Below are 26,346 nucleotides of genomic sequence, written 5' to 3' on the forward strand. Positions count from 1 at the left end.
TGGAAGTTCAAGAAGGAAGACTGTTGTGTGAAGTTCAGGGAGGAGTTAAGAAAGCTGGGCTGGGCAACTACTGCAGAAGCGGTGAGGAACACAGCTAGGAAGATACTTGGTGTGTCAACTGGACAGAGGAAGGAACACAAGGAGACTTGGTGGTGGAATGAGGAAGTACAGGAAAGTATAAAGAGGAAGCGGTTGCCGAAGGGTTAGTGGGATAGTCAGAGAGATGAAGAAAGCAGGAGTACAAGAAGATAAGGAGATGCGGCGTATGGCAAAGACAGAGGTGGTGAAGGCTAAAGTAAAGGTGTATGGTGAGATGTATGAGAGGCTGGACAATAAGGAATGAGAAAAGGACTCATACCGGTTGGCTAGACAAAGGGGCCGAGCTGGGAAGGATGTGCAGCAGGTTAGGGTGACGGATAGAGATGACAAGCAAGGAGAGTGTGTTGAGGAAGGAGTACTTTGAGGGGCTGAGAATGAATAAACTGAGAGAGAGAAGGTTCGATGATGTGGGGATAGTGAATGAGGAAGTTTGGTGGATAAGCAAGGATGACGTGAGGGAAGCTATGAAGAGGATGAAGAGTAGAAAGGCGATTGGTCCAGATGACATACATGTGGAGGCATGGAGATGTTTAGGAGAGATGGCAATGGAGTTTTTAACTAGATTGTTTAACATAATCTTGGAAAGTAAGAGGATGCCTAAAGAGGGAAGAAGAAATTTACCGGTATAGATCTTTGGTACCAGAACACTTTTTGTAATCGATGTGTAGAGCTGTAGTAACTACAGAGGTATAAAATTGATCAGCCACAGCATGAAGTTATGGGAAAGGGTAGTGGAAGCGAGGTTGTGAGCAGCAGTATGGTTTCATAACAGGAAAGAGCACTACAGATGTGATGTTGGCCAGTTAGGAGTTAGGAGTGACGCATGGTTTCAAGGTGGAGGTGGGATTACATCAAGGTTCAGCCCTGAGCCCTTTCTTGTTTTCAGTGGTGATGGACAGGTTGACGGCGGAGTTCAGACAGGACAAAGATGTTCGCAGATGACATTGTGATCTGTAGTGAAATTAGGGAGCAGGTTGAGGAGAGCTTGGAGAGGTGGAGGTATGCACTTGAGAGACGAGGAATGAAAGTCAGTCAGAACAAAAATGAATTAATGTGTGTGAATGAGAGGGAGGACAGAGGAATGGTGAGGATGCAAGGAGTAGAGGTGGCAAAGGTGGATGAGTTTAAATACTTGGGGTCAACTGTCCAAAGTAACGGAGAGTGCGGAAGAGAGGTAAACAAGAGAGTGCAGGCAGGGTGGAGTGGATGTAGATGCATGTCAGGAGTGATTTGCGACAGAATGGTAACAGCAAGAGTGAAAGGGAAGGTTTACAAGATGGTAGTGAGACCAGCTATGTTATATGGTTTGGAGGCAGTGGCACTAACGAAAAGACAGGATGCGGAGCTGGAGGTGGCAGAGTTGAAGATGCTAAGATATTTGTTGGGAGTGACGAGGATGGACAGGATTAGTTATGACTATATTAGAGGGACAGCTCAGGTTAGATGCTTCAGAGACAAAGCGAAAGAGGTAAGATTGAGATGGTTTGGACATGTACAGAGTAAAGATGCTGGGTATATCAGGAGAAGGATGCTGAAGATGAAGATGCAAGGCAAGAGGAAAAGAGGAAGGCCAAGGCTTAGGTTTATGGATGTGGTGAGGGAGGACATGCAGGTGGTTGGCGTGACAGAAGATGCAGAGGACAGGAAGAGAGGGAAACAGATGATCAGCTGCGGCGACCCCTAACGGGAGCAGCCAAAAGAGGAAGAAGATTATTTTTGTCGCCGAGTAAAGACTATTAGAGGATGAGAATAGGACTATAATTCTCGACTTCTTCCCTAAAGAGAGGGAATTGAAAACTACAAAGAAGTCCTATATATCGCCTATATCCTATAGCCTTTACTCAAGTTTGACCACTCAAACAAAAGTATTTAGGTGGAGGATTTTTCTATGTAAATGGCTGACTTGCTCAAAAATCATAAAGGCACTGGCAAATATATATGTATATATATACCAATGACCCACATCATTAAACCCACCTGCTGCCAAAACAGCTCTGAACCATTGAGTCATGGACTCCACAAGACCTCTGAAGGTGCCCTGTGGTATCTGGCACCAAGACGTTAGCAGCAGATCCTTTAAGTCCTGTATGTTGTGAAGTGGAGCCCCCATGTTGCTTGTTGTTCCAGCACATCTCACAGATGCTTGATCGGATTCAGATCTTGGGAATTTGGAGGCCGAGTCAACACCTTGAACTCTTTGTCATGTTCCTCAAACCATTCCTGAACAATTAAAACAGTGTGGCAGGGCACATTATCCTGCTGAAAGAGGCCACTGCCATCAGGGAATACCGTTGCCATGAAGAAGTCTACTTGGTCTGCAACAATGTTTAGATAAGTCGTACCTGTCAAAGTAATATCAACATGAAGGCCAGGGCCCAAGGTTTCCTAGCAGAACATTGCCCAGAGCATCATTCTGCCTTCTTCCCATGGTGCACCCTGGTGCCATCTTTTCCCCAGGTAATTGACGCACATGCGCACATGCACTCATCCACATGATGTTAAATAAAATGTGATTTATCAGACCAGGCCTCTTCTTCTTCCTCTTCCTCTTCAATTCTTTATGGTCCAGTTCAGACGCTTATATGCTCTTTGTAGGCGCTTTTTGCGGTGGACAGGGGTCAGCATGGGAGAAATTTTGCAATCTGTGCTACATTAACTATTTTGTGCGATCGGACCAGACGGGCTCACCTTCACTCCTGAGGCACATCAATGAGCCTTGGGCGCCTATGACCCTGTTGCTGGTTCACCGGTTGTTCTTACTTGGATCACTTTTGGTAGGTACTAACCAATGCATACCGGGAACACCCCACAAAACCTGCCGATTTGGAGATGCTGGCCCAGTCATCGAGCCATCACAATTTTACCCTTGTCAAAGTCGCTTAGATCCTTACGCTTGTCCATTTTTTGGAATATATATATATACAGTGGGGCAAAAAAGTATTTAGTCAGCCACCAATTGTGCAAGTTCTCCCACTTAAAAAGATGAGAGAGGCCTGTTATTTTCATCATAGGTAAACCTCAACTATGAGAGACAAAATGAGAAAAAAAATCCAGAAAATCACATTGTCTGATTTTTAAATAATTTATTTGCAAATTATGGTGGAAAATAAGTATTTGGTCAATAACAAAAGTTCATCTCAATACTTTGTTATATACCCTTTGTTTGCAATGACAGAGGTCAAACGTTTTCTGTAAGTCCTCACAAGGTTTTCCCACACTGTTGCTGGTATTTTGGCCCATTCCTCCATGCAGATCTCCTCTAGAGCAGTGATGTTTTGCGGCTGTCGCTGGGCAACACGGACTTTCAACTCCCTCCAAAGATTTTCTATGGGGTTGAGATCTGGAGACTGGCTAGGCCACTCCAGGACCTTGAAATGCTTCTTACGAAGCCAGTCCTTCGTTGCCCGGGCGGTGTGTTTGGGATCATTGTCATGCTGAAAGACCCAGCCACGTTTCATCTTCAATGCCCTTGCTGATGGAAGGAGGTTTTCACTCAAAATCTCACGATACATGGCCCCATTCATTCTTTCCTTTACACGGATCAGTCATCCTGGTCCCTTTGCAGAACACAGCCCCAAAGCATGATGTTTCCACCCCTATGCTTCACAGTAGGTATGTTGTTCTTTGGATGCAACTCAGCTTTCTTTCTCCTCCAAACACGACAAGTTGAGTTTTTACCAAAAAGTTCTATTTTGGTTTCATCTGACCATATGACATTCTCCCAATCCTCTTCCGGATCATCCAAATGCTCTCTAGCAAACTTCAGATGGGCCTGGACATGTACTGGCTTAAGCAGGGGGACACGTCTGGCACTGCAGGATTTGAGTCCCTGGCGGCGTAGTGTGTTACTGATGGTAGCCTTTGTTACTTTGGTCCCAGCTCTCTGCAGGTCATTCACTAGGTCCCCCCGTGTGCTTCTGGGATGTTTGCTCACCATTCTTGTGATCATTTTGACCCCACGGGGTGAGATCTTGCGTGGAGCCCGAGATCGAGGGAGATTATCAGTGGTCTTGTATGTCTTCCATTTTCTAATAATTGCTCCCACAGTTGATTTCTTCACAACAAGCTGCTTACCTATTGCAGATTCAGTCTTCCCAGCCTGGTGCAGGTCTACAATTTTGTTTCTGGTGTCCTTTGACAGCTCTTTGGTCTTGGCCATAGTGGAGTTTGGAGTGTGACTGTTTGAGGTTGTGGACAGGTGTCTTTTATACTGATAACGAGTTCAAACAGGTGCCATTAATACAGGTAAGGAGTGGAGGACAGAGGAGCCTCTTAAAGAAAAAGTTAGGTCTGTGAAAGCCAGAAATCTTGCTTGTTTGTAGGTGACCAAATACTTATTTTACCGAGGAATTTACCAATTAATTCAATAAAAATCCTACAATGTGATTTCCTGGATTCTTTCCCCCCATTCTGTCTCTCATAATCAAAGTGTACCTATGATGAAAATTACAGGCGTCTCATCTTTTTAAGTGGGAGAACTTGCACAATTGGTGGCTGACTAAATACTTTTTTGCCCCACTGTATATATATATATATATATATATATATAGTGGAATGATTGTATTCAGCAGGGAATGCCAGACAAAATGATTAAGTTGGCCAATGCAATAAGTTCTAGAGGTGACCTCTTAATAAGCATGCATTCTGCACTGGGTTTTAAGCCCTGATACTTACGCCTGCATGGTGGTGGTTGCTGTCTGAAAGCTGAACATGTTCTCTTTAGGAAACCAGCTATTAGCACTGTCATCTACAGAAAGAAAACAACACAGGAGACAAAAGAGAGGCGTAAGGAACGCCAAGAGGAGCAAGGAACGTGTCAGGCGGGGGAAGATCAAGAGTGTACTTTGACAGTGAAAACACTGTGGGTCTAAGAATTTGTTTCTGTTGGGGCCTAACTCCATTCTGCTACAACATCTTTCTCAACAAACCTCTTTAACCACACAGTTCTTCGACCATATACATCAAAACCATCCAGGCACACTTTCATTCATCCATCCATCCATCCCGATCCTCCGTACCCCTGTCATCGGTGGACGTCCTATCTTCACTGTACATGCGTTCCAACTTTTTGCGGTGCTTGCCTCCATCCAATGGCGAGGTGTCCAGGTCCAGGGAGCGCTGGCTCTGGCACGGTGCCCGGATGCAGGCCACGCATGCCGGGGTACAGTCTTCCCGTGACCTCCCTCTCCTCACCCCAAAGTCCCGGATGTTGTGTGCGCTCCCCGAGCTCTGCAGTGGGTGCGGCAGCGGCTGCGGGTGTGGCAGCGGCTGCTGCTGCAGCTGCTGCTGGGGTTGCGGCTGCTGCTGTGGTTGCGGCTGCTGCTGTGGCGGCTGCGGCTGCGGCTGCGGCTGCAACTGTGACATCTGGTGCTGATGGGCATGGTGATGGTTGCCGCGGTGATGGCTGCCGCGGTGATGGCTGCGGGCGATGGCCGACGGCTGGTCGCCAGCGGCAGAGAGGGCCTGGGATGGGGGCTCCTGCTCCCTGGAGCCCCGCAGCACCTCCAGTTCCAGGCTCTCTTCACTGCCACGGCCCCCGAGTGTCATCCCAACCTCCCTGGAGATGGTGTACACCCGGGCGGGTTTGGCTGCCACGCTACCCTCGATCCCTCCGGCGCTGGGCGGGTCCTCAATGGAGAGGCTGCGCTCTACCGAGAGCCTGCGCTTAGAAGGGCCTGAGAGGGCTGGGGCCTGGAGGGTGCTGGCCTGGGGCTGAAACTGCTGCTGGGAATAGGGCTGGTTGGGCTTAGCTACAGGCAAACAGCAGCTCTGTGGTGACAGGTTGTTTTGCAGGCGGCCACTGTCTGGGGAGTCAATGTCCTGGCCAATGTAGGTGTCAGACAACAGATGATCTGTGAAGAGAGAGAGAGAGAGAGAGAGAGAGAGAGAGAGAGAGAGAGAGAGAGAGAGAGAGAAAGAGAGACAGAAATAAAGAGAGAGAGAGAGAGAGAGAGAGAGAGAGAGACAGAGAGAAACGTAAATAAAAAATTTACTTAATTTGAGGTAAAAACACAGAGATATACTATATACGCCGTATGATTTGGCAACAGCAGGTCAAACATCTTTGAGACAAAAAAGGCTTTTGGGAGGATGAGGAGAAGATGAAAAATGGGTGTCAGGTACGATGGGTGAGGAATTAAAAATTAAAAGAGAATTGAGAAAGAATGTGGACAGAGAGATGGATGCCAAAACAAAACAGTCAACAAACCCTTGGTGAAGTAAAGCTGTCCGGATTGGCTTGTAAACAGCTGTTTGTCCCCGGGGAGCTGTGAGCTTAACATTGCTTTCCATAGGGCGGATAAAGTCAAGATATTGCTTCAACCCCCCCACCCACCAAAAAATGGAAGAAAAACTTAGTTATTTATTGGGCAGATGGATGGGATAATGGAATCGCAAAATACAATTCCCAGTTTTCTGTGTTTAACAGCCAACAGTGGATTTTCTTTTTTTAAGGCAGCCATGACCTCTAAGCAAGGGCTGGTCCGCTGCCAAATGTATCTTGTAGTCTGACCAAAAGCGACCAGTGTTTTGCTAATGGACAGTGTAAAATGATTCCCCTGGGTGCAATCCATTTATATTGTATCATATTGTATTTTATGATAATCACATCAACATAAATGTTACACACATTTCAATCTTTCCAGACTGTATAGAGGTGTTTTGTCTGAATAAAGGGTTAGGGTTATGGTTAGAGACTTTCCTGTAACTCTCCTCTCTTAAACATAAATCTGGTCATTTGTTCAATAATTTTATACAGCCAAGCAAAATAACCAGATGCATCCAAATGTTTAAATCTATGGCTGTATGAGACCAAACATGACAGTCATGAGATAAATCCAGTGATCGCAGCATGTGAAATATAAGTAAAGAAGTAAGGAAAAAGTACCAACAGTAAGTGAGCAGCCAACCGCTGGTGGTTTTGTACTTTTTTTTTTTTGGATTTGGTGCCCATCGCAAACAATGAAATCTGGAGAAGCCGGAGAGTCTTGAAAATAAACAAAATATATATTTTTTACTTTTTTCTGTAGCCTGGCCCAGAACGGTCGAGTTATCATTACCAAAAAATGTCTTCAAACATCTTACCTCGGGAAAATTGTTCAATGCGGGGATTTCTTTGTGAAGTCCCTGTGAAATAAGTCTCTTAAGGAGAAGGGTGGAGTGAACAGCTTGTTAATACCATTACCTGATTTATAAAATTGACTACCAATACCTAATAATTTTAGATTGTATTATTTATCATTATTTCACATTCTAGTTTTAATCATTCCCTTTAACGAAAGTATTCTCACCCCATTGGCAGGTAATTTAGCTTGATTTTATATATATATAGACATATGATATAAATAAATATAAATATTTATATTTTACATATAATTTTTAATGTATATATATGAAATAATATGCATTAATATACAGTATATGTTTAGATCTATTATATTTATTGATATATTTATTGATATATTTATTTATTATATTTAGTATATTCAATATATTGATATATTAACATACATTATAATACATTAATTTATTCATTATTTTTCTTTTTTTTTCTTTCTTCTATTGCTGCAATTGATTTTTTGCAGTATCTTATGTTAACCCATCTCCACAAAGACTGATAAAGTACAGTACACACAAAAAAAAAAAAAAAACTCCCTACCAAGGCTCCATAGTTTTTTTTTCACTTTTTTCCTTGTCGGGTGGTTGGTGCTGACAGCCCCTTACCTGCTCCGTTGCGATTCTCTGGGTGCGAGTGGGACAGGTACTCTCCGAATGCTCGTGCTGCTCTGAAAGACAGAGAAAGAGAGGTGACATACAGTAATGAACCGCACAGCGGTTACACTCCTCCCCGAGCCAGACACGTCCACCTGGCCGCCATATCCACCCGACACCAGAGAGGTGACTCACGCACAGCTAGCCTTTTGAGGGGGTGGGAGGCTGGGGGTTGCGTGGGGTCTGCATCCATTGTAATGAAAGATTTTGTGCTGGAGACCTGTCCAACGTTCAAATCTCCCTTCCCGATGCAGTTTCTCACTTCCCACACACTGGATGGGAGACAATATGCCAGGAGAAGCAGCTTTGGATTTTACCACTCCTCTTGTCCTCACAGTGTGGTGGGCCTCTGAGGTGAATGCAGCATTGCATCTACCAGACATAAAAACCTATATACACACACACACTCTCACACACGCACAAGCTCACTCATCACTGAGACCAAAATACTGGACTGGAAAAAATTCTCAAACCAAACAAACAAATAAATAAATAAATAAATAAATAAATAAATATATTGTGTATGTATATATATATATATATATATATATATATATGGATAGTAACTTTGTATAAACTTTATTCTTATATATATATATGGGGGGCACAGGGGGCACAGGGGGGTGCAGTACCCCTGAGTGTTTTTGGACAGCATTTTCCGTTATGGTTGTTAATTGATCTCCAATGAACATACATTTGCATTAAGCAAGCATATTTGTCCACTCCCATGTTGATAAGAGTATTAAACACTTAAAAAACATCCCTTTAAAGTACATTTTGAACAGATAAAAAATGTGCGATTAATTTGCGATTAATTGCTATTAATTACGGACAATCATGCAATTAATCGCATATAAATAAGGACAGAACTATTGACATAAATTGACAGCGTTGATATATACAGTACAGGTGAAGTGAATAACATTGATCATTGCTTTACAATGGCTCCTTCAGATGGTTTGAATATTGTGGCTGATCGGTGTATATGTATATATATATACCTGTACTCACACACACCCACACACATGCATACGCGTGAGCATGAAACCACCCTCTACCACTCTCTCTCTAGCATATAGAATATAACACCCAGCCCCCAATATCTGTCTTTCAGCTGCGTATCACTTCTCTTTATCACTGTCACACAGTACCGCTTGAGATAGTGTTACAATCTATTTCACAAGCTCTGAGCTCATTTTTAATCGCATTCCTCTGAAAAACCAACTTTGACGTTCATCATTCACAAACATAAACAGGGATGCTGCACGTTTAAAGGGCGACGCGAGTTCAACAACAAAAGCGGAGCTGCGTTGCATTTTAAATAGACCGTAGTGGTTTTGTGTATCGCCACACACTTAGATACTGACACACAGACACACACACACACATTCAAGCACATTGTCTCTGTCAGTATATAGGCCACAAACACACACACACACACACACACACACACACACACACACACACACACACAAACAAACACACCGAGATAAATGAAAAGGAGTAGCCTGAAGCTTACAATCCCTACTAGAATTTCTACCATCTGCACACACACACAAACACACACATATATGTACATACACACAATCACAAATGCACATGCATGTGCAGAGGCATGCACGTGAAATCTTCCCTGTAGAAATATCTAAAGATTTAGGTCACGTATGCATGCATATAACTCCAGACACACACACACACGCACGCACGCACGCACACGCACGCGCACACACATGCACATTCTCGCACGGGTACTACTCACATACAAAACAAAAAACACAGCGTGGAAGAAATAATATAGGCTAGAGATATTTTATACACACACAGGTTTTTGAGGATGGCAGTGGACCAAACCACTGTGAAGCATATGAGGGGGGGGGCGCATCTTTCCTAGCTTAAAAACGCATTGTTTTGTATCTATAATTTGTGCAAGTGCTATCAATGCATATTACTATATTATTTAAATGTATATAGTTAGTTAGTTATGTTAACAATGCTATATTGAGGGGGACAACTCTCCAACTCTCTGGTTTTCTGCCATTTCACAAGGACTCGTGTGCATGTGTGTGTGTGTGTGTGTGTGTGTGTGTGTGTGTGTGTGTGTGTGTGTGTGTGTGTGTGTGTGTGTGTGTGTGTGTGTGTGTGTGTGTGTGTGTGTGTGTGAGCCATTTTATTTTCCATTATGCACCCAGGCCTTTTACTTTGTTTGAGTGAGCAGGGACACTAATGCAAACAAGAGGTCAAGATAAATTGAGGCAGGACTGGCTGCCTATACATGACATTCATGCCAGTGGGGGAGGTAATAAAGGAAATAAAGGAGGCCTTCGCCCTTTAAAAAGAAGGAAATAAAGGAATAAATAAATATCGTCATATAGTCATATTGTAGATTAGATCATGGCTATTCAGCTGCATTCAGGTGGGGGCCGGATTTTCAACTTCTTATTACCGGTTTTAGGGGGCTACAAAGAAGAGGCAAAACCACCTTCATATTCTTTATAATTGTCTTTATCAATTTAACTAGAAAGCTTAAAATGAATAGATCACATTCTCCAAGTGTTATGTATTCGTAAATGCACAGTGCTTTTGCAAAGTCATATGGCTTATAAGGCATTATAGGTAGTTCTGAAACGAATGTAAATGTAAATGTAAATGTGTGTATGTGTATGTGTGTGTGTGTGTGTGTGTGTGTGTGTGTGTCTTTGTGTGTGTGTGTGTGTGTGTGCATGTGTGTGTGTATGTGTGTGTGTGTGTGTGTGCGTGTGTGTGTGTGTGTCCGTGCATGGGCTGTGAGTCCTTCCATAGAAGCCCTCTCTGCAGGGTACAAACAGCACTGATCGCAATCTCTGAGAGTCTTTTTTTTTTTATCTCCCTCAGCCAATCAGCATCACTGGCTCAAGATCCCCAAACCCTCCCAGTTGACCTGGTTCTTATAAAAAAAAAAAAGAAAACATCCTCCAACCCCACACCCACCTTCCTGCATCTCCCTCTTGGGCCCCCTTTCCTCCTCCTCCTCCTTCTTCTTCTACCCCCCCCCCTGGTGGTTGTCAATCCGGAGCGGTGGTTCGGTTCCAGCAAACTTAGCCAAGTGAAAGTATGAGGCTGACGCGTCGGAAGTAAGAGGCTAGTAGCCTCTCATATCTGTCTTTTATTCATTTTGTTTCTATATCTTCGTATGGGAGGGGTCTATTTTTTTCACATTTCTATTTTTATTATTTTTTTCTTAATTTTTTATTCTATTTGATTTTAATATTATTTTATTTTCGTTTTTTTCCAGGATGTTACACATTTTTATATTAATCGTCCGTAGTGACAAGACAAACATGACAAAACATGACAAATTCCATGTATATGTACAGTAAATATGCCTGGCGGAATGAACGGTTTCTGTTTGCACCGTGGAAAGTGATGATTAGTGAGTGAGTTATTACAGATAGCAGAAAGTGTACAAAAAAAATGTAAAATAAAGACAACATTGAAAGTCCAAAAGCAAGCATGAAAGTTGAAACCAATTCAATAAAAATCATTACAGACACCAACCTGTGCTGATATTGTCTAAGCAATTTGTATGGGATAGATAAAACAGAGAGTAGGCAGAGCAAGCAGTAATGTGCGTGCGGACAGGATCTCCCGTTCACCAACCATGACGGGCACCAAGCAAGTGCCGGCCATTTGGCTCACTGAACCCCAAACTTGTGCTCCTACCCCATTGGTTCACAGAACTAGGGGCCTTCAAAACTTGAGCTTCAAAAAAATATTTTGAGGACATCAGAGACCTATATCAACTTGTGTAAAAAGAAGCATAATAGGCCCGCTTTAAACTGGGGTGGGGGCAGAAAATACAACTGATGGGGCAAAGCACCCTCTTGCCCCGTTGTGGCGCCAGGCCTGGGAAAGGTGATAAGAGAGGAGGAGAGGATGGGAGTGGAGGATAAGTGTTGAAGGTGTCTCACTGTGATTCAAGGCATCTTCAGGCCTTTGTCTTGGACCAAGGTTCATGGAAAAATTGTCAAGTATCCAATAGGAGCCTGGTATTGCAACATGATAATAATCCTGATCTGTAGTGCCGGTTAGACATTCAGAGTACACCTACATCAACATGGGACATGATAAAGACGGCACAAAATGTCAACGTGGGGTCGACCAAACAGACACAACTGAATGAGACGCAGATGGAACCTCCGTGGGAAGCTGAAGCCGCTGTTACTGCCTGCCGCGAGGCTACATCTATGTTGAGGTGTCCACTCGGAAAATTATAACCTGGCATGGCCGTGTCCCTTTTTATTATGGGCTTATTTTCAGACACTCCTTCCACTCTCACCCAGCGCCCTCCTCACTTCCCTCTCACCTCTCCTTCCACACTATCCTTGACACCCCCCTCCAACCAGATGAACTCATGCACATTATAACAACCAAACAATTAACTTGAACCCGCCCCCCCCCCCCCTCCTCCACGCACACACATACACAGTCATACACACACAGACGCATGTTCTTCATATTTAAAGCGGGTCTTGATCAATAAGCAAATCCGACAGCAGCCCCATGTCTCTGGTTCAATGTAGACTCATATAAAACATATTTAAATTGATTACACTTTTTACAAAAACATTTCTGTGTAGTTTTATCTCACGTTTCTATTGAAAGTGCTTTGGTAGCTGCGCGCAGCCGGAAAAAAAATAACCTCTCGCGCAAAAATAGAAAAATGCCGCATGGCGCTGCAGGTTTAAGAGGATGCACTTACGGCACGACGCATCACGCCTGTACGCTTCACCAACGCGTCCGATGGACTTCTACTGTAAATCAGATACGGGTCTGATTTTTTGCAATGCGACCTCTGGCTGAACAGTCAAATCAAAATACATGCGACTTTTACGTTACTCTAGAGCAGGGCTTCCCAACGACCAGACCGCACCACACAAAATGTTCATGGAGAGGAGGGGTGGGGTTGGAGTGTCTCCCTCTTACGCACAGGGGAAAATAAATACATTAAATACATCTATGATAATAGAGTATAAGGGTCTTGCAAAAAAAGTACCCCTGTGCTTTGAGAATAAACTCGGAATTCTGCCCCTGACTTCAGGGCCTGTGGGCGCACCGTGGCCTCGCCCCCCGCGGCACCTGCAACGGTGCGGGAAGGTAATATAAATAATAGATAGATAAATGGACCAACCCAGCAAGGGGGCACCTCGCGGTATTTTATGAATTGCACCAGATCTAAAATAGTTTGCGTGTGTGTGTGTGTGTGTGTGTGTGTGTGTGTGTGTGTGTGTGTGTGTGTGTGTGTGTGTGTGTGTGTGTGTGTGTGTGTGTGTATGTGTGTGGGTGTGTGTGTGTCCTCTGAGGGAGAAATCAGTGCGCGCATTGTGTTTTTATTTTAGTTTATTATTAATTTATTTTAGTTTATTTTACTAAATTTCCTTTTTGAACGAAACCAAAAAAGCACCGTGCCCCTGCCTGGACTTAAAGAGTTAATCTGTGAGCTTGTGCCGAGGTACATGGTCCGAAGCCGCCAGGTGCATTTGCCTGCCATGTTTACTTATGTATGACAGCCTGCTGCGTGTGACATCTTAGTTACTTCAACCATTACCAGATCATTCTCAAATCTGATATTGGCCACATTTAAAAAACAAAGCCAACAGCCAAACAAAAAAATGGGATCTGAATTGAGCACTAAGGCTTGCAGTGTGAACGTAGCCTCAGGGTCACGATGGAAGTGCGATGGCACCCTCATGCACATGCACATGCACATGCACAAACACATACTGGGTGCACACGCACGCAGTGAGATCGCTGAGTGGCAAAAGGCTGATAACTAAATTAAGCAACTGACAACAAAAGGCCATGAGTCAGGCCATTACCCACAATTCCCCAGAGGATTGTCTTAGGTTCATCAATATGCACTAGGGGGTGGGGAATAATGAAGAAAAAAAAGAAAAACACCCACTGACATATGAACTATCTGATCCAATGAAGACCGGCCTTCCCACATAAGTGGCAGCAGCAGCTGCAGTTCCGGCCAGAGAAGAAAGATGTACCGTTACTGAGAGTTGGACCAGATGAAACAGCCGAACACTAACCGGAATCTCTCACAGTCTCACAAGTAAGGGGGGTAAGGTTGCCCAAATCCCATTTTACCCTGAAGCAGCAGCACCCCATTAAGGATAAAAAGAGGGCTATTTTGGGGCTAATTCTTTAGGAGGTGACCCGAAACAGCTTCATCAAACCCGCACACATAACGACATAACAACTGATCAAAGCATACGGCCCCCTTGGTGCGTTTGACACACAAGCAGGACCATCACCAAGTGCTTTTCGGCAAACTGCGAGAAAAAATATAATTTCCCCCCTCACGTCAGGCACCGGTAGGGCTGTGATGAAAACTATATTACCGCAACGCCGCGGTTACGTCAGCACAGTAATGAAATAATTACCGTCGTCACCGCAAATAATATATTTTTTATTTCTTTTTTATTTAATTTTGTTGCTGGTGAAAGTTAAAGGAGGATATAAAATAACACATTAATTGCTCAGTTCATCATTGGCTGTCTTCTATCCTATGTTCAAGGACCTCTGGAAAAGCTTTTCAGTAGCTCCACTGGTCAGGGAGGGAAGGTCAATTAAACATTGAACGGGTCACAGCGATCGGGGCGCATGGAGAGAAAAAATAAAATAAAAAAGTGCCTCTGCCGCCGCCTCCCAGCCCCCCGTTGGTAAACCTCTAAACCTTGGTTATACGTTGGAAAATTTTAAACCATCAAAGCCCTAGGCACTGGCCAGAAACATCGAAGACGCAATTAAGTCTTCAAGTCCAGCGTAAAAAGGATACTTTAATCAACCTTCTCACCATTTTCTTTGTTGATTGAACAACACCCCAGAAGTCGGAATTAAACATTGCATCAGCGTTACAATGAGCGCAGAATTCTTGCGTTTAACGCAAGATTCTGGCCTCGTCCTGGAGGAACCTGGTAACTCCGTCTTTTGGAGATAATTGCAGGTTCTGTCCCCTATAGCCAGTGCCATTTTTGTTTTCACCTCCACAATCCAAATGAGCACACCATTCTAGCTGTCTTTGATGTTTGCTTTCATACCCCCAGACGGGGTGAGTGTACGAAGCAGGTCGAGCACTTGAAAAAAGGCTGATACGTGCTGCATTGAGAGGGTGGAAGAATTGACCCCGTCAGAGGTGAGGGACCTCATTAAAACACCTGGTGTTCCTGCACAAACACAGAAATGAATATGGACAAAGAATACTGAATTTCCATGACACTGGTGTCCCTGTGAAACACTTCACTTTTCCAGAGGATGGAGTAGATTGCAAATGGGAGGAGAGACAATTAACCAGACAGTACCGGCAAAAAAAAAGCTTGGCGAAAAAGGATTAGAGGCCAATTTCCCTGAAAACGATTGTCACTGTATTCAATACTAAGTGTAATCACAACACTAATGAACCACAAAATGGTTGATTTATCGATATTTTGACATTAAGCTGTTCTTCAGTTCACTTTAAGCAACAAGGCAAGAAGAGAATACAGAAAGAGAAGAGGTGGAGGAGAAGAGAAAAGAAGGGGAAAAGAGAGGACAGGACAGGAGAGGAGATGGAGATTAGAGGAGAGAAGGGAAGACTAGAAGAGAAGGAGGAGGGGAGAGAAGAGAGGAGAGGAAAGGAGCATTATTAGTTAGCATTATTATGAGACATTCTTAGTGTCTGTTAATCACTCACACACACATACACACACACACACACACACACACACACACACACACACACGGATAAGCCCGCCAAACGGTGTGTGTGTGTGTGTGTATGTCAGAATCAGAATCAGAATCAGAAATACTTTAATAATAACAGGGGGAAATTACTTAAACGTGTGTGTGTGTGTGTGTGTGTGTGTGTGTGTGTGTGTGTGTGTGTGTGTGTGTGTGTGTGTGTGTGTGTGTGTGTGTGCGTGTGTGTGCGTGTGTGTGAGTGATTAACGGACACTAAGAATGTCATTAACTCGCAAGTGATCATTTACAGTAGAACCCGGCTTCCTTCCAGCTTAAATGGAGTGGAAACGGCCATGAGGTTGTCAACAACAGAGAGTGAGCGAGCGAGAGAGAGAGAGAGAGAGAGAGAGAGAGAGAGAGATAAACAGATAAACAACACAAGGGAGACAAAGACAGGTCTTTTTAAAATGTGCAGAGCCGGCGTAAACCAGCGGCTATCGTGACTATAAGCAGTTGTAAAGGTCACGGTGCCTAGTGAAGTGCATAGGCACATGAAGAAAACGCACGTACGAATAAACAAACAAGTGTCCGTCGGTGGAGTTCCTTGGGTTTTTCTCTTTTCCCACTTTCGGTTTCCTAGCGTGTTGGTCAGTCAGTGGGCGACTTGGCCATGCCGCACCTCCCACCTCCCTCCACCTTACTCATATTATAACCTTTAAACCAGAGGAAAATAGAATGGCAACTCTTGCTCTCTCTCTCATTCTCACATACACACGCACGCACACACACACACACACACACACACACACACACACACACACACACACACACACACACACACACATAAAAAAAACACACACATGCACATCACACCTTGGAAAAAATAATTAATGTCATGATTCAAAAGGATTTAAATGTCAGATGAGTTAGTCATGAAGTCAAGGTTTCTGGATCAGGGATATATACCATAGACATTTTATGTACACTTAAAATACATCTAAAGCCAAGTGGGAGTCAATAGTCAGAAGTAAAAGGCAATACATAGCGGGTTACCCCATAAAGTACTTAAAAAGTAGGAGCATGATGTATGTTCATGGTGTGGGACATTGCAGAAGGGTAGGAAAACTGACATTTTGAAATTAAGTTATTCAGGCATAAGTGACTTTAAATATTTAACGATAGGGACAACTATCCAAAGTAAGCAACGCACTGTTGACATTTATTCATTTACGCTTTTTTTTTGTTTGTTTTATTTCCTAGCTCTGAATATTTTTTTTTATCCGTTTTGGATATAGGGCCTTACGGTTCATTTTAAAGTCATAATCCACAACATTTCCCAGGTGGTTCGTTTGTTTCAACATCCAGGGCGCTCGCCCAAATGGATCACTTTCCTTTCTCGAAAGCACGCCCTCCTCTAATCAATTGTTTTCTGTTGTTTCGTTTTTTTCCTCCGAGGGCGCCGTTCTGCTGAATGTCCATCCGTATCAACGGATTACTGAACACAACTAACCCCACTGCTTTATCAAATTCACCTCGGCCGCTTTCATTTGTTAAGCGCACGTCGGATCTTTGCGTCCTCGCGGGAAAGGTGGACCCCGTCGCAAACGACGGAGACACAACATAGAGGAGCAAATACATGAAATACCTGCTTTGTAAAAAGTTACATCTAAAAATAAAAAGAATCAAACATGAGATTTTGACGCTAGATAATGTCACGGATGACCACTGCTAACTGCATAACTGCTGCAATCAATTCCAAATATCCAACCCTTATATATGTACACACACACACACACACACACACACACACACACACTCCCAAATCACTCACCTTACTTTTGTGGCGACAGAAGATATCGCATCATTCCTCTGATTCTTCCTTTTGGACACCGCAGTTCCCATGCTGAGGTGGACGCGGTGAGGGAGGGAGCGCAGACCATGGGCTCACGGGGAGTACCAAACCAAGTGTGTTGGCAAAATCATCCGACTCATTGATAGATATCTTTCTCGGAATTGTAATAAACGACTTGTCAGATCGTGCTCCGGAAGGGAACGGAGATACTGACGGAGGAAAGACGCTCCACCACGCCGGCCGCCCGTGCGCTGCGCTGCGCTCCGTTCCTTCCGTCAACTGAGGCAGGGGAGGCGGCAGGAAGCCAGGACCAGAAACCAGCACCAAATAAGGAATCATAAAGAATGTTGTCCCCTCCTTGTCTGGGGGGGACCGGACAGGTGCAGGTTCATCCTGCACTTTGGAGGGAGGAGATGTGGCGTGGGGACGGCTGTTTTGTGCATTACAGTACTGTGTGACATTGTATTTAACATTTTACATGAACAATATCACGTTCATGTAAGATTCGCACATCCCTCTCTGTTTTTCTCTTTGTACTGTATATATATATAAATGGATTATAACTTTTTATTAACTTTATTTCCTCGGTAATGAATTTTAAAAAAAAAGGACCTTATCTTATTGATCTCAATGTCACTACAATGTTGTGTATCTCTTTGTTGTTATACCACAATTTTTATATTTCCCCGCAGAGTATTGAATACATCGTCAAAAGGCTATTCAATGTTGGTAGGCTATAATTAAATACTGAAATATTTCCATGTGTGGGCTACACAGTGAGCTTAAACTGATGTACAAACATGGGTGTATGCGGCATTGGGTATGGAATACAAGGCTCATCTCAAAATCCACTCATAGAATAATTGAAAGTACAGTTGCTCCAAGAGACCCTCGGGAAATCTCTTGCAAAGAGAAATCTCTTGCAATTGATTTCTTTCAAGAAATCAATTGCAAGGGTTGCACTGTAACCCCCCACGACCCCTTACCCGCAACATATGAGCATCCCATCGCTTCAACTACAGCAGTATTGGCAACTGGAGTAATACTGTACTGACTGACTCCACATCCAAGCTGCATGTCACGCTTCAGGACCACGGACAGCACCCATCAGTGGGAGTCCTTAAAGCTCTGTATTTCCGCTCATGGAATTAATCAGGAGAATTTCTGGGATGTGACGGATCGCCAAATTATCGAACTACTTCTCTATCGCTAGTATGCTGGCTGGCAGCCTCCCCATTACTAGACGACCCGCTCTACCTGAGTGAGCTGGTACGAGTTTTATTCACGTGCCACTTTATTGCACGCCTCTGCAGTTTCGCCACCACACGCCACCCAAGTGACATGTTCAGGGCCCTCCGGCACAGAGACACAGACGACGGGGGGTTGTTAGCACCAGTTTATTGTAGAGATGAGGCTAGGTGGAATTAGCCAGGAGCAGATGGAACGTGTCATGACAGGGCTCCTATGCTGGCTGAGTGTGTGGATGGGGTTTTAAACCTGCCATTCGTTAGCCCAACCAACGAGCGTCTGTGTGTGGCTGCTTAAGCCATCCAATCCACCACAGTATGTGACAAATAAACCTCTTGAATCTTGAATCTACCTCCTGAGCCATTGCCCCCTACTCTCTTGATTTGGGGAGCTACCATTGAACAGCATGATGCAAGGCTAAAACAAGCATTAGGAGCCGCTCAGTCTAATGGTTTAAAACTAAACCCAAAGAAATGCGATTTTATAAAAACTGAAATCACCTTTCTGGGGGAGGTGTGGACTAATGAAGGTGTTCAGATATCACAGAGCAGAGTAGCAGTTATTAATAATATGCTGCCACCTACAGGGAGGGAGGGTATACAGCCCTTCTTAGGCATGGCAAATATGTCCCTAATATATCATTACACAATGCCTAGAAGAGATCCTTATTGTGCATAGACACAAAGTGGTGCGTAAAAGTAATTATGCAAAAGAGTTCGAGGAGCTCAAAATGCCTCATTGCACAGTACTGAGGTTTTCGGATGAAAAACTAAAAACGAAATGTAGCAGGACACGCCGACTCGCCATGGTTTATTAAACATAAACCGAAACGTTCTTGTGCGCCAAATGATAACAATGATAACAAAAGTGGTAACAATGCATGTAACCGAGGTTCCTCCGGCTCCAGACACTGCATGTTCTGCTTTTTGATTCCTTGTCACTCCTGCTGGAAGACAAACACACACACACATTAGGAAACTTCTCCCAGCCGAGTCTGATACCCAGATACTGTACCTCCCTCCGTCAAACCAAAACAACCCTAACAGAAGTGTTACAAATTGATACAAGGCGTACGGAGTGGTGAAAACTGATTTTGCCGTTGGCTCTGGAGACAAGGGGACCTGCCATTAGCACTTTGTTAAATCCAGTGTCTTGGAAAACTGACCTGTGCCCAACTGGTCAAGCAGCTCGTTGACCCAGGGCATCCAGTATGCATCGAGTTTTGACACCGTTTTCACCTTTTGGTAGTTTACACAGAACCAGACCGACCCATCTGGCTTACCTACCAGCACGATGGGGCTACACCAGTCACTTGCAGACTCCTCTATCACCCTGATGTCCAGCAGGGCCTCTAATTCTGCCTGATCGATTTTGCTGTTGTGCTCTGGCAGGCGAAACAGGTGGGAGCATACTTTTACCCCCAGGATGGTTTCCACGTGGTGGTGGACGTGCCCTGGTCGTTCAGGATTTCCATTGGAATCCCGAGCCGGGAACCAGGTTGCGTAATCAACTAGGACTAACACAAAATGATACCCGCGAGCACTGCGGTCTAATTGCCCAATGACGTCGATACCGACCTTTCGAACGGCACCTCAACTAGAGGAAGGGGCCTCAACGGCTCGTTTGGCATCGCCAAAGGGTTGACTAATTGGCACTCAGGACATGCGGTGCACCACTTACGCATGTCTGCCCAAATGCACGGCCAATAGAAGAGGGCCATAATCCGCTGCAGTGTTTTATGCTGGCCAAGGTGACATTGGGTTAGCCATCGGGTTATGGTGAGCCGCCTGGAAAAGCATTTCTCGACTGCTTTTCGGAAGCAAGAGCCGGATTATTCCCTCTCCTGACTGAGTGTCACGGCTCACTCGATATAACCTGTCCCTAAACACCGGGCAAAACGGGTGAGTGATCGCAGCATCTGGGCCAACCAACTCGGCATCAACTTTAACTACCCCCTCAAAGGGGCGTAGGGTATTGTCCTGAGACTGCTCTCGTGGAAGATCATCCATGGAAGGGACCAATGGGACTGGGGACGAGCCAAGTTAGGACTCCTTGTGTCACTCCCGCTGGAAGACAAACAGACACACATATGGAAACTTTTTCCAGCTGAGTCTGATCTATCAGTGCCCACGGGTCTGATTGGGGCGACTCGGAACAGCTGTGCTGGCACGGTAACAAGTCAGCGCTGTGTTCTACAGGCCGTGGCTTAACCCCCATACTATAACTATAACTATTATCCAAGTCCTTTAAATGCCTTAAACAGTCCTCATCGAGTTCACAACCACACAAATAAACTCTTCATTGAATTTCCATCCATGGCTAAGGAGATCCGGTGGCTTATTGGCTTATTCTGGATGCTGCAGACGGACCCCCCCAAAGTCAACCTCTGTCCAACCTCCCATAAACTGTATGGGAGGTAGTGATTACTGTTTACCAATGAGTCAAACACAAGGCTGTCGTTGAAAGCTGCGCAGGTAAGAAACGTGATGTGTGTGCATGAGGGCTGTCACCACCTCCTCTAGGGGGGAGGGAGGCAGTGTACGCCTCCTGACCTCTGCACGAGTGTGTCTCATAAATCCCAGCAGCGTCAGGACCACACATCCATCTTCTTCTTCTTCTTCTTCTTCTTCTTCTTCTTCTCCTTCTTCTTCTTCTTCTTCTCGCTTCCTCTTTTCTTCCATCTCTCCCTTCCATCTACCTTATTTCCCCCTCCCTATGTCTCTCCCTCCATCCCACTTTCCTTCGCTCTCTCTCTTTCTCTCTCTCTCTCTCTCTCTGCACCACGTGAAGCCAGTCAGGCAGCAGTGAGCACAACAAATGCTTCAACAAATCGACTGTGTGAATATTTAAGCAGCCATCAGTTTTTTTTTTTCTCCCAACAGTCCAGCGAACGCCTACGCACCACACGACCACTCACGCTTAAAAGTGCTTGCAAATGGGGTACACCTCAACGGAGGAGGCGGAGGATTCTGTCTGCGCGCACGTGCATCTCAATCCTGACACATTCTGCAGAAAATAGCTGCACGACACACTCAGCAGATCTAGAAGACAGCTGAGCAGGGGGCGGCGTTCCGTGCAGAGCCGAGGCATGTGACTGCTACTCTCCCAAGCATTCAGTGTGACTGAGGAAAGATCGCGAGCAAACAGTTGCTAATCTTGGTGTCAAACCACCTCGATGTGATTCTCAAAGTGGAACACTGATCCCTGGATAAAACAGTGGTGCGCCACACTTACGGGGTTATAATTTAGCTGTGAAGTGCACATTGCAGGGCGCAGATGTTGATAAATGATAGTCTTAATATTATGGATCAGCAGTTACTGATGAGCCCCATGCCACCCGTGCGGGTAGGATGGAGCGGTTGAACCCCGGTGGATCAATGGGCATGGATCATCGGTTGTATTTGCATTTGTTTATGTGGGCAATGGTGAGGGTATTAAGGGTGTAGTGAAGGGTAAATCCACTGACACAGCCTCCTCGGTTGGTTCCTACAACCAATTACCGTCGCTACATCAATGTCCCCTGAGGTACTCTTCTGAGGCCTGTTACTCACACACATGGCGGATTTGGGAATTCAGTCTTGGCATGGATAAGAGTTTCACTGCACTAGCATAGAGTAAAATGGAGAATAACTTTAATGTGAGTGTGTTTTTATTTTTAATTTATATGTATTCAAGAGTTTACTACTTGTATGTATCAAAAGAGGTAAACATATCTACTGTTAGAGAAGGTTCCACTCTGTCTTTGCTAAAGTGAGAAAATGCCAAGGAAAAACAGGAAAAATGAACTAATTGTTTTACATTATATGGGGGAGGGGAGGGTGTGATTAGAAAGAGAAGGTCATGTTGTAGCAATAATGAGGCAACTAGAGGAAAAACAATGCAGGTTCTCAGCAACACCAGACTACTAGCTGGCATCAATAATGGAGAGTGAAAGTGAACATAGCAACCATTGAAGAGTTTTAAGGTGGAGCATTTATCGGTTATCATATTATATTTATTATATTATTATTATTATTGTATAAGGATTTGATACTTTAAACAGATTGAAACCGAAAATAGGAAAAAAGCTTTAATTAACAAGTGCCTAAAATTGTTGTTATAACTATATTTCCGAGGTCTGGCATTTTGAAAGTGAATGTGACTGCTTTTGAATCAGGGATTCACATTTTTTTAAATCCCTCACTAAGGCTTTTCCCAAATCCGTGAATGACATTTCAGTTGCCGGTTCAAAATTCCCCTTGAGTTTTTATTTTTATATTTAGAATTTCTGATCTTCCACTGGCAGGGAAGAGAACTGTTTGGATGGGCTCTCGACGCCCCGAGCAGAGCGTCCAACCGCTTGTAAGGTAAACATTAAATACAACCCCGGGCCCCTCTCCGCTGAACACGGGAGACACATGGGTGCTACTGCATTTGAGCCTAATGTCTCAACACACGGCATAAAAAATGTTGAACAATATTTGCATGAAGGTATAAAAATAATCACCTGCGCACGCAGGGTTCTACACGCACCTGTTCTACACTCTCTGCCTCTGAAGAATGAACGTTCTCAATCTGTTCGCTCTCTCCCTGTCCACTCGCTCCCTCCGGCTCCCTGCACCGGTGGAGCCGGCAGGCAAGCGAAGCACCTGTGCCTAATGTCCCCGCACTGCACCAGTAGTGCACTCGATGTCTACCACGCATCCCGTACGGGTCAGTCCCCATGTCGGTTTTCCTGTGTTTTTATTTAAGCTCTATTGTTTTAGTTTATTTCTTCTTGCTTGATACGAACATTCTAAACTAAGGGACGTTCCGCCTTGGATCAGGACAGTGGATTGCATAATGGAAAGAGAACGATCAATGTTCCTATGTGCGTCAGGGACGTTCCCGTGTCTCTGAACAAAAAAATTATGTGAGTTTATTTTAGATGTATTTATTTTGAGGAGCACGGCACCCAGACGGCAGTTGAGGTAAATAAAAGCCCTGCTCACTATTTGAGGATGTATGGATACTGTCAATAATTGACACGGAGTTTGATTTCCCTAATTTTCTTTTTCTTTTTTCATCTTTATGTAAAGCAAAACCACTCCCAGCTCCACTCACTGTCACGTCCGTGCTTCTTTCACCGCCGAGTTCTTGTTGAGTTCTTATTGAGTTCTTATTGAGTTCTTATTGCGTACCCGACTGACAGTGTTCTGGGAGATGTTCTTTGGTGGTTCTAACGTATTTTTTTCTTGTACCTCCTGCTTGAAAAGACCCGTCTCCATAGAGACGTGTTTCAGTTTCTCGTGTTTGCAGCCGAGCTCCACGTTCGGATCTGACTCGCTTTTTTACCTAATATTTTTTTTTCTTCCTAAAAAAAAAAATTCATTTTGAAATATTTGTACAAAATAAATATTCATAAAACCCACTATTTGTGCTTTATTTCGATTCGGCCGCACCCCAACCTTATGGAAATGTTACTGCTTCCACTCCCACACACTTCCATTCACAGCTGTACCGGCATTTTACCGGAAATGATACTTGGGCGAGAGAGGGAGAATTTGAGGAACGACTTTAAGGAACATCAAGACCGGCTCCTTTTCCCACATGACGGATTTTGCCACTAGATTTACAGTTTCAGTGCAAGTGGGAAAGGGGCTATATAAAGTATCTGGCCGCAGACAGCTTACTTACTCGCTCCAGGCAAAGAGGAGGACAGATGCATCAGGAATTATGGCAGTTTGCTAGAAGCACGTGGATCATTCCAGGTGGTAAAAATGGAAAACTCCGGGGAAAAAGAACCGGTGAAAAGGGACCGCTGATTCACGGGCTGTTTGTTGCTTAGTGTATTTATTGTGTATTTATTCTTCTGAGCATGGAAGGCTTTGGGAATAAAAGTAAGAAACATACTCTTTGATTAAGGACTATGGCGTGTCGTCAAGTATTTGTCTTCAGGGGTGGTACAAGACATACGTTGGATGGTCACGTTGAAGTTGTGAGAAGATCAAAAAACAAACCTCTACACGACCTAACCTTGAAGGACCACACATCAGAGCCACCTCGTCATGCCCCCCCCCAACTGACACGAGGGCTATGGCATGGAGCTCATTACCGGCGCCACGACCATGCTCAAGGACACCTATCCAATCATCATAATATACTGTCCAGGGGAGGGGGGCTTTGGATGGGGGAAACATTACATATTACATTAGGAGACATTACATTTGGACCCACCACTCCTTTATCTTTACCTGATAGTGATATGGTGCAGTATTGGGGCGGGGGCGGGAGCGGAGGCGGGGCCTAGAGGAGTCAGGCGATGACGATGCAGGAGTAGGAAAAGGGAGGAGCAGGCACGTGCAACTGAAGAATGGGAAAACCGATCGTCACTGCTGTTTGACGGGGTGGAAGAGTTCCAAGGAACTGGCCTTTGGTACAGGGTACAGGCCGATTCGAGTCAGAGGCCGAAGATTTTCGGGTTTGGGCCATATCCAAGACTTTAGAGTGACGGACTCAAGACCAGTGGGGTTAAAATGTAATCTTAATCCATAAGAGAACAGTGCCATCAAATTGAATACCATGACTTCAATAGTGTGCACTTTCCGGCCAATTTTCCTTCATTAGCCACCTTGGACCATAATACCCTCACAATGCTTATTTTTTTTACTTCGACCCAAGGCCATTTCTCACCAAGCCGGTGATGGATTGAGTAGTAAAACAAGCCATGCAGTCTTTTTTATGACTTGTAGTGTTATCCCCATTTACTAATACAATTGCCGGTACACTAAAAACATGTGCGAGGCGCCCGCACTGTCCCTGTGTTCTCTGCTCCCTGCTGACGCCTGCCAAATGAATTAAATGGACCTTCCATTAGCCAAGGTTGAAACTCCTTCTAGCAACGTGAGGAGAGCAGACACTCGATCATGGTGACCTAAATGTTGATGGACAGAGTGAGAAGGGATGGAGACCAGAGGGGGGGGGGCACTAGAAAAAGGCCTTTTGATGTTTAACTGATGAGCAGAAAGTCATTCAGTGAAGCGCCTGCCTGACATCTATCTATCTATCTATAAGGGGGGTTAGCAATGGGTTTGAAATGACCTGTTTCTCCTCAAGGACGGAAGCTTTTCATGAGGTTTTTCTATGATAGGGAGCAATATCAAGGGGACACGTATACCAGTAGAAAATGTTAGAGATTGAGGGAGAGTGAAAGAGCATGAGAGGCAGACAAGGTAACAATGTTGATTTAACGAATGTGTTTTGTGCAAGAAGGAGACTGTCTGAGGGAAAGTGGGAGGTAAGTGGGGTCATGCTATAATTTCTTTCCACGCATATTTTGGGGTGTAAAGCTACATTTACACCCTTAACGAGCACAATGAGTCAAGTCAAACCACCTTTATTTATAGAGCACATTTAAAAACAACAAGGGTTGACCAAAGGACAACAACAAGGACAAAGAACAATCAAATAGAATGGAAGCATCACAAACAATAAAGACGTGGCAGATGTCAGGGTAAAAAACACAGAAACACAAGATAAAACAAAGCAAAGCATGAAAACAAAGAAAGGCAGCATCATGTAAAAGCTGGTTCATCTGTGTTAAAAGCCAGAGAGAAAAGTGTGTTTTCACCCATGATTTAAAATTAAGTGGTAAGTAAGTCAATAGAGGGGGTGGATCTGATGTGGAGAGGTAGACTGTTCCACAGCTTTGGGTC

General features: G+C 44.4%; 1 protein-coding gene across 1 annotated transcript in view; it reads right to left on the minus strand.

Annotated features, from left to right (window-relative positions):
* The window catches only part of nsmfb (NMDA receptor synaptonuclear signaling and neuronal migration factor b), a 34,972-nt gene extending 17,488 nt beyond the window's left edge, over nucleotides 1-17,484 (minus strand). Inside the window, exons 1-5 of the mRNA XM_080004325.1 lie at nucleotides 17,405-17,484; nucleotides 7,822-7,883; nucleotides 5,422-5,951; nucleotides 5,118-5,349; nucleotides 4,774-4,846 (exon numbers count right to left, since the gene is read on the minus strand). Of these exons, the coding sequence (XP_079860451.1) occupies nucleotides 4,774-4,846; nucleotides 5,118-5,349; nucleotides 5,422-5,951; nucleotides 7,822-7,883; nucleotides 17,405-17,475 (968 nt within the window). The 5' untranslated portion in view covers nucleotides 17,476-17,484. The remainder of the gene's footprint in view (nucleotides 1-4,773; nucleotides 4,847-5,117; nucleotides 5,350-5,421; nucleotides 5,952-7,821; nucleotides 7,884-17,404) is intronic.
* Between the last annotated feature and the right edge of the window lie 8,862 nt (nucleotides 17,485-26,346).

This window comes from Zeus faber (assembly GCF_960531495.2).
Source record: "Zeus faber genome assembly, chromosome: 7".
NCBI classification, from domain to species: domain Eukaryota; kingdom Metazoa; phylum Chordata; class Actinopteri; order Zeiformes; family Zeidae; genus Zeus; species Zeus faber.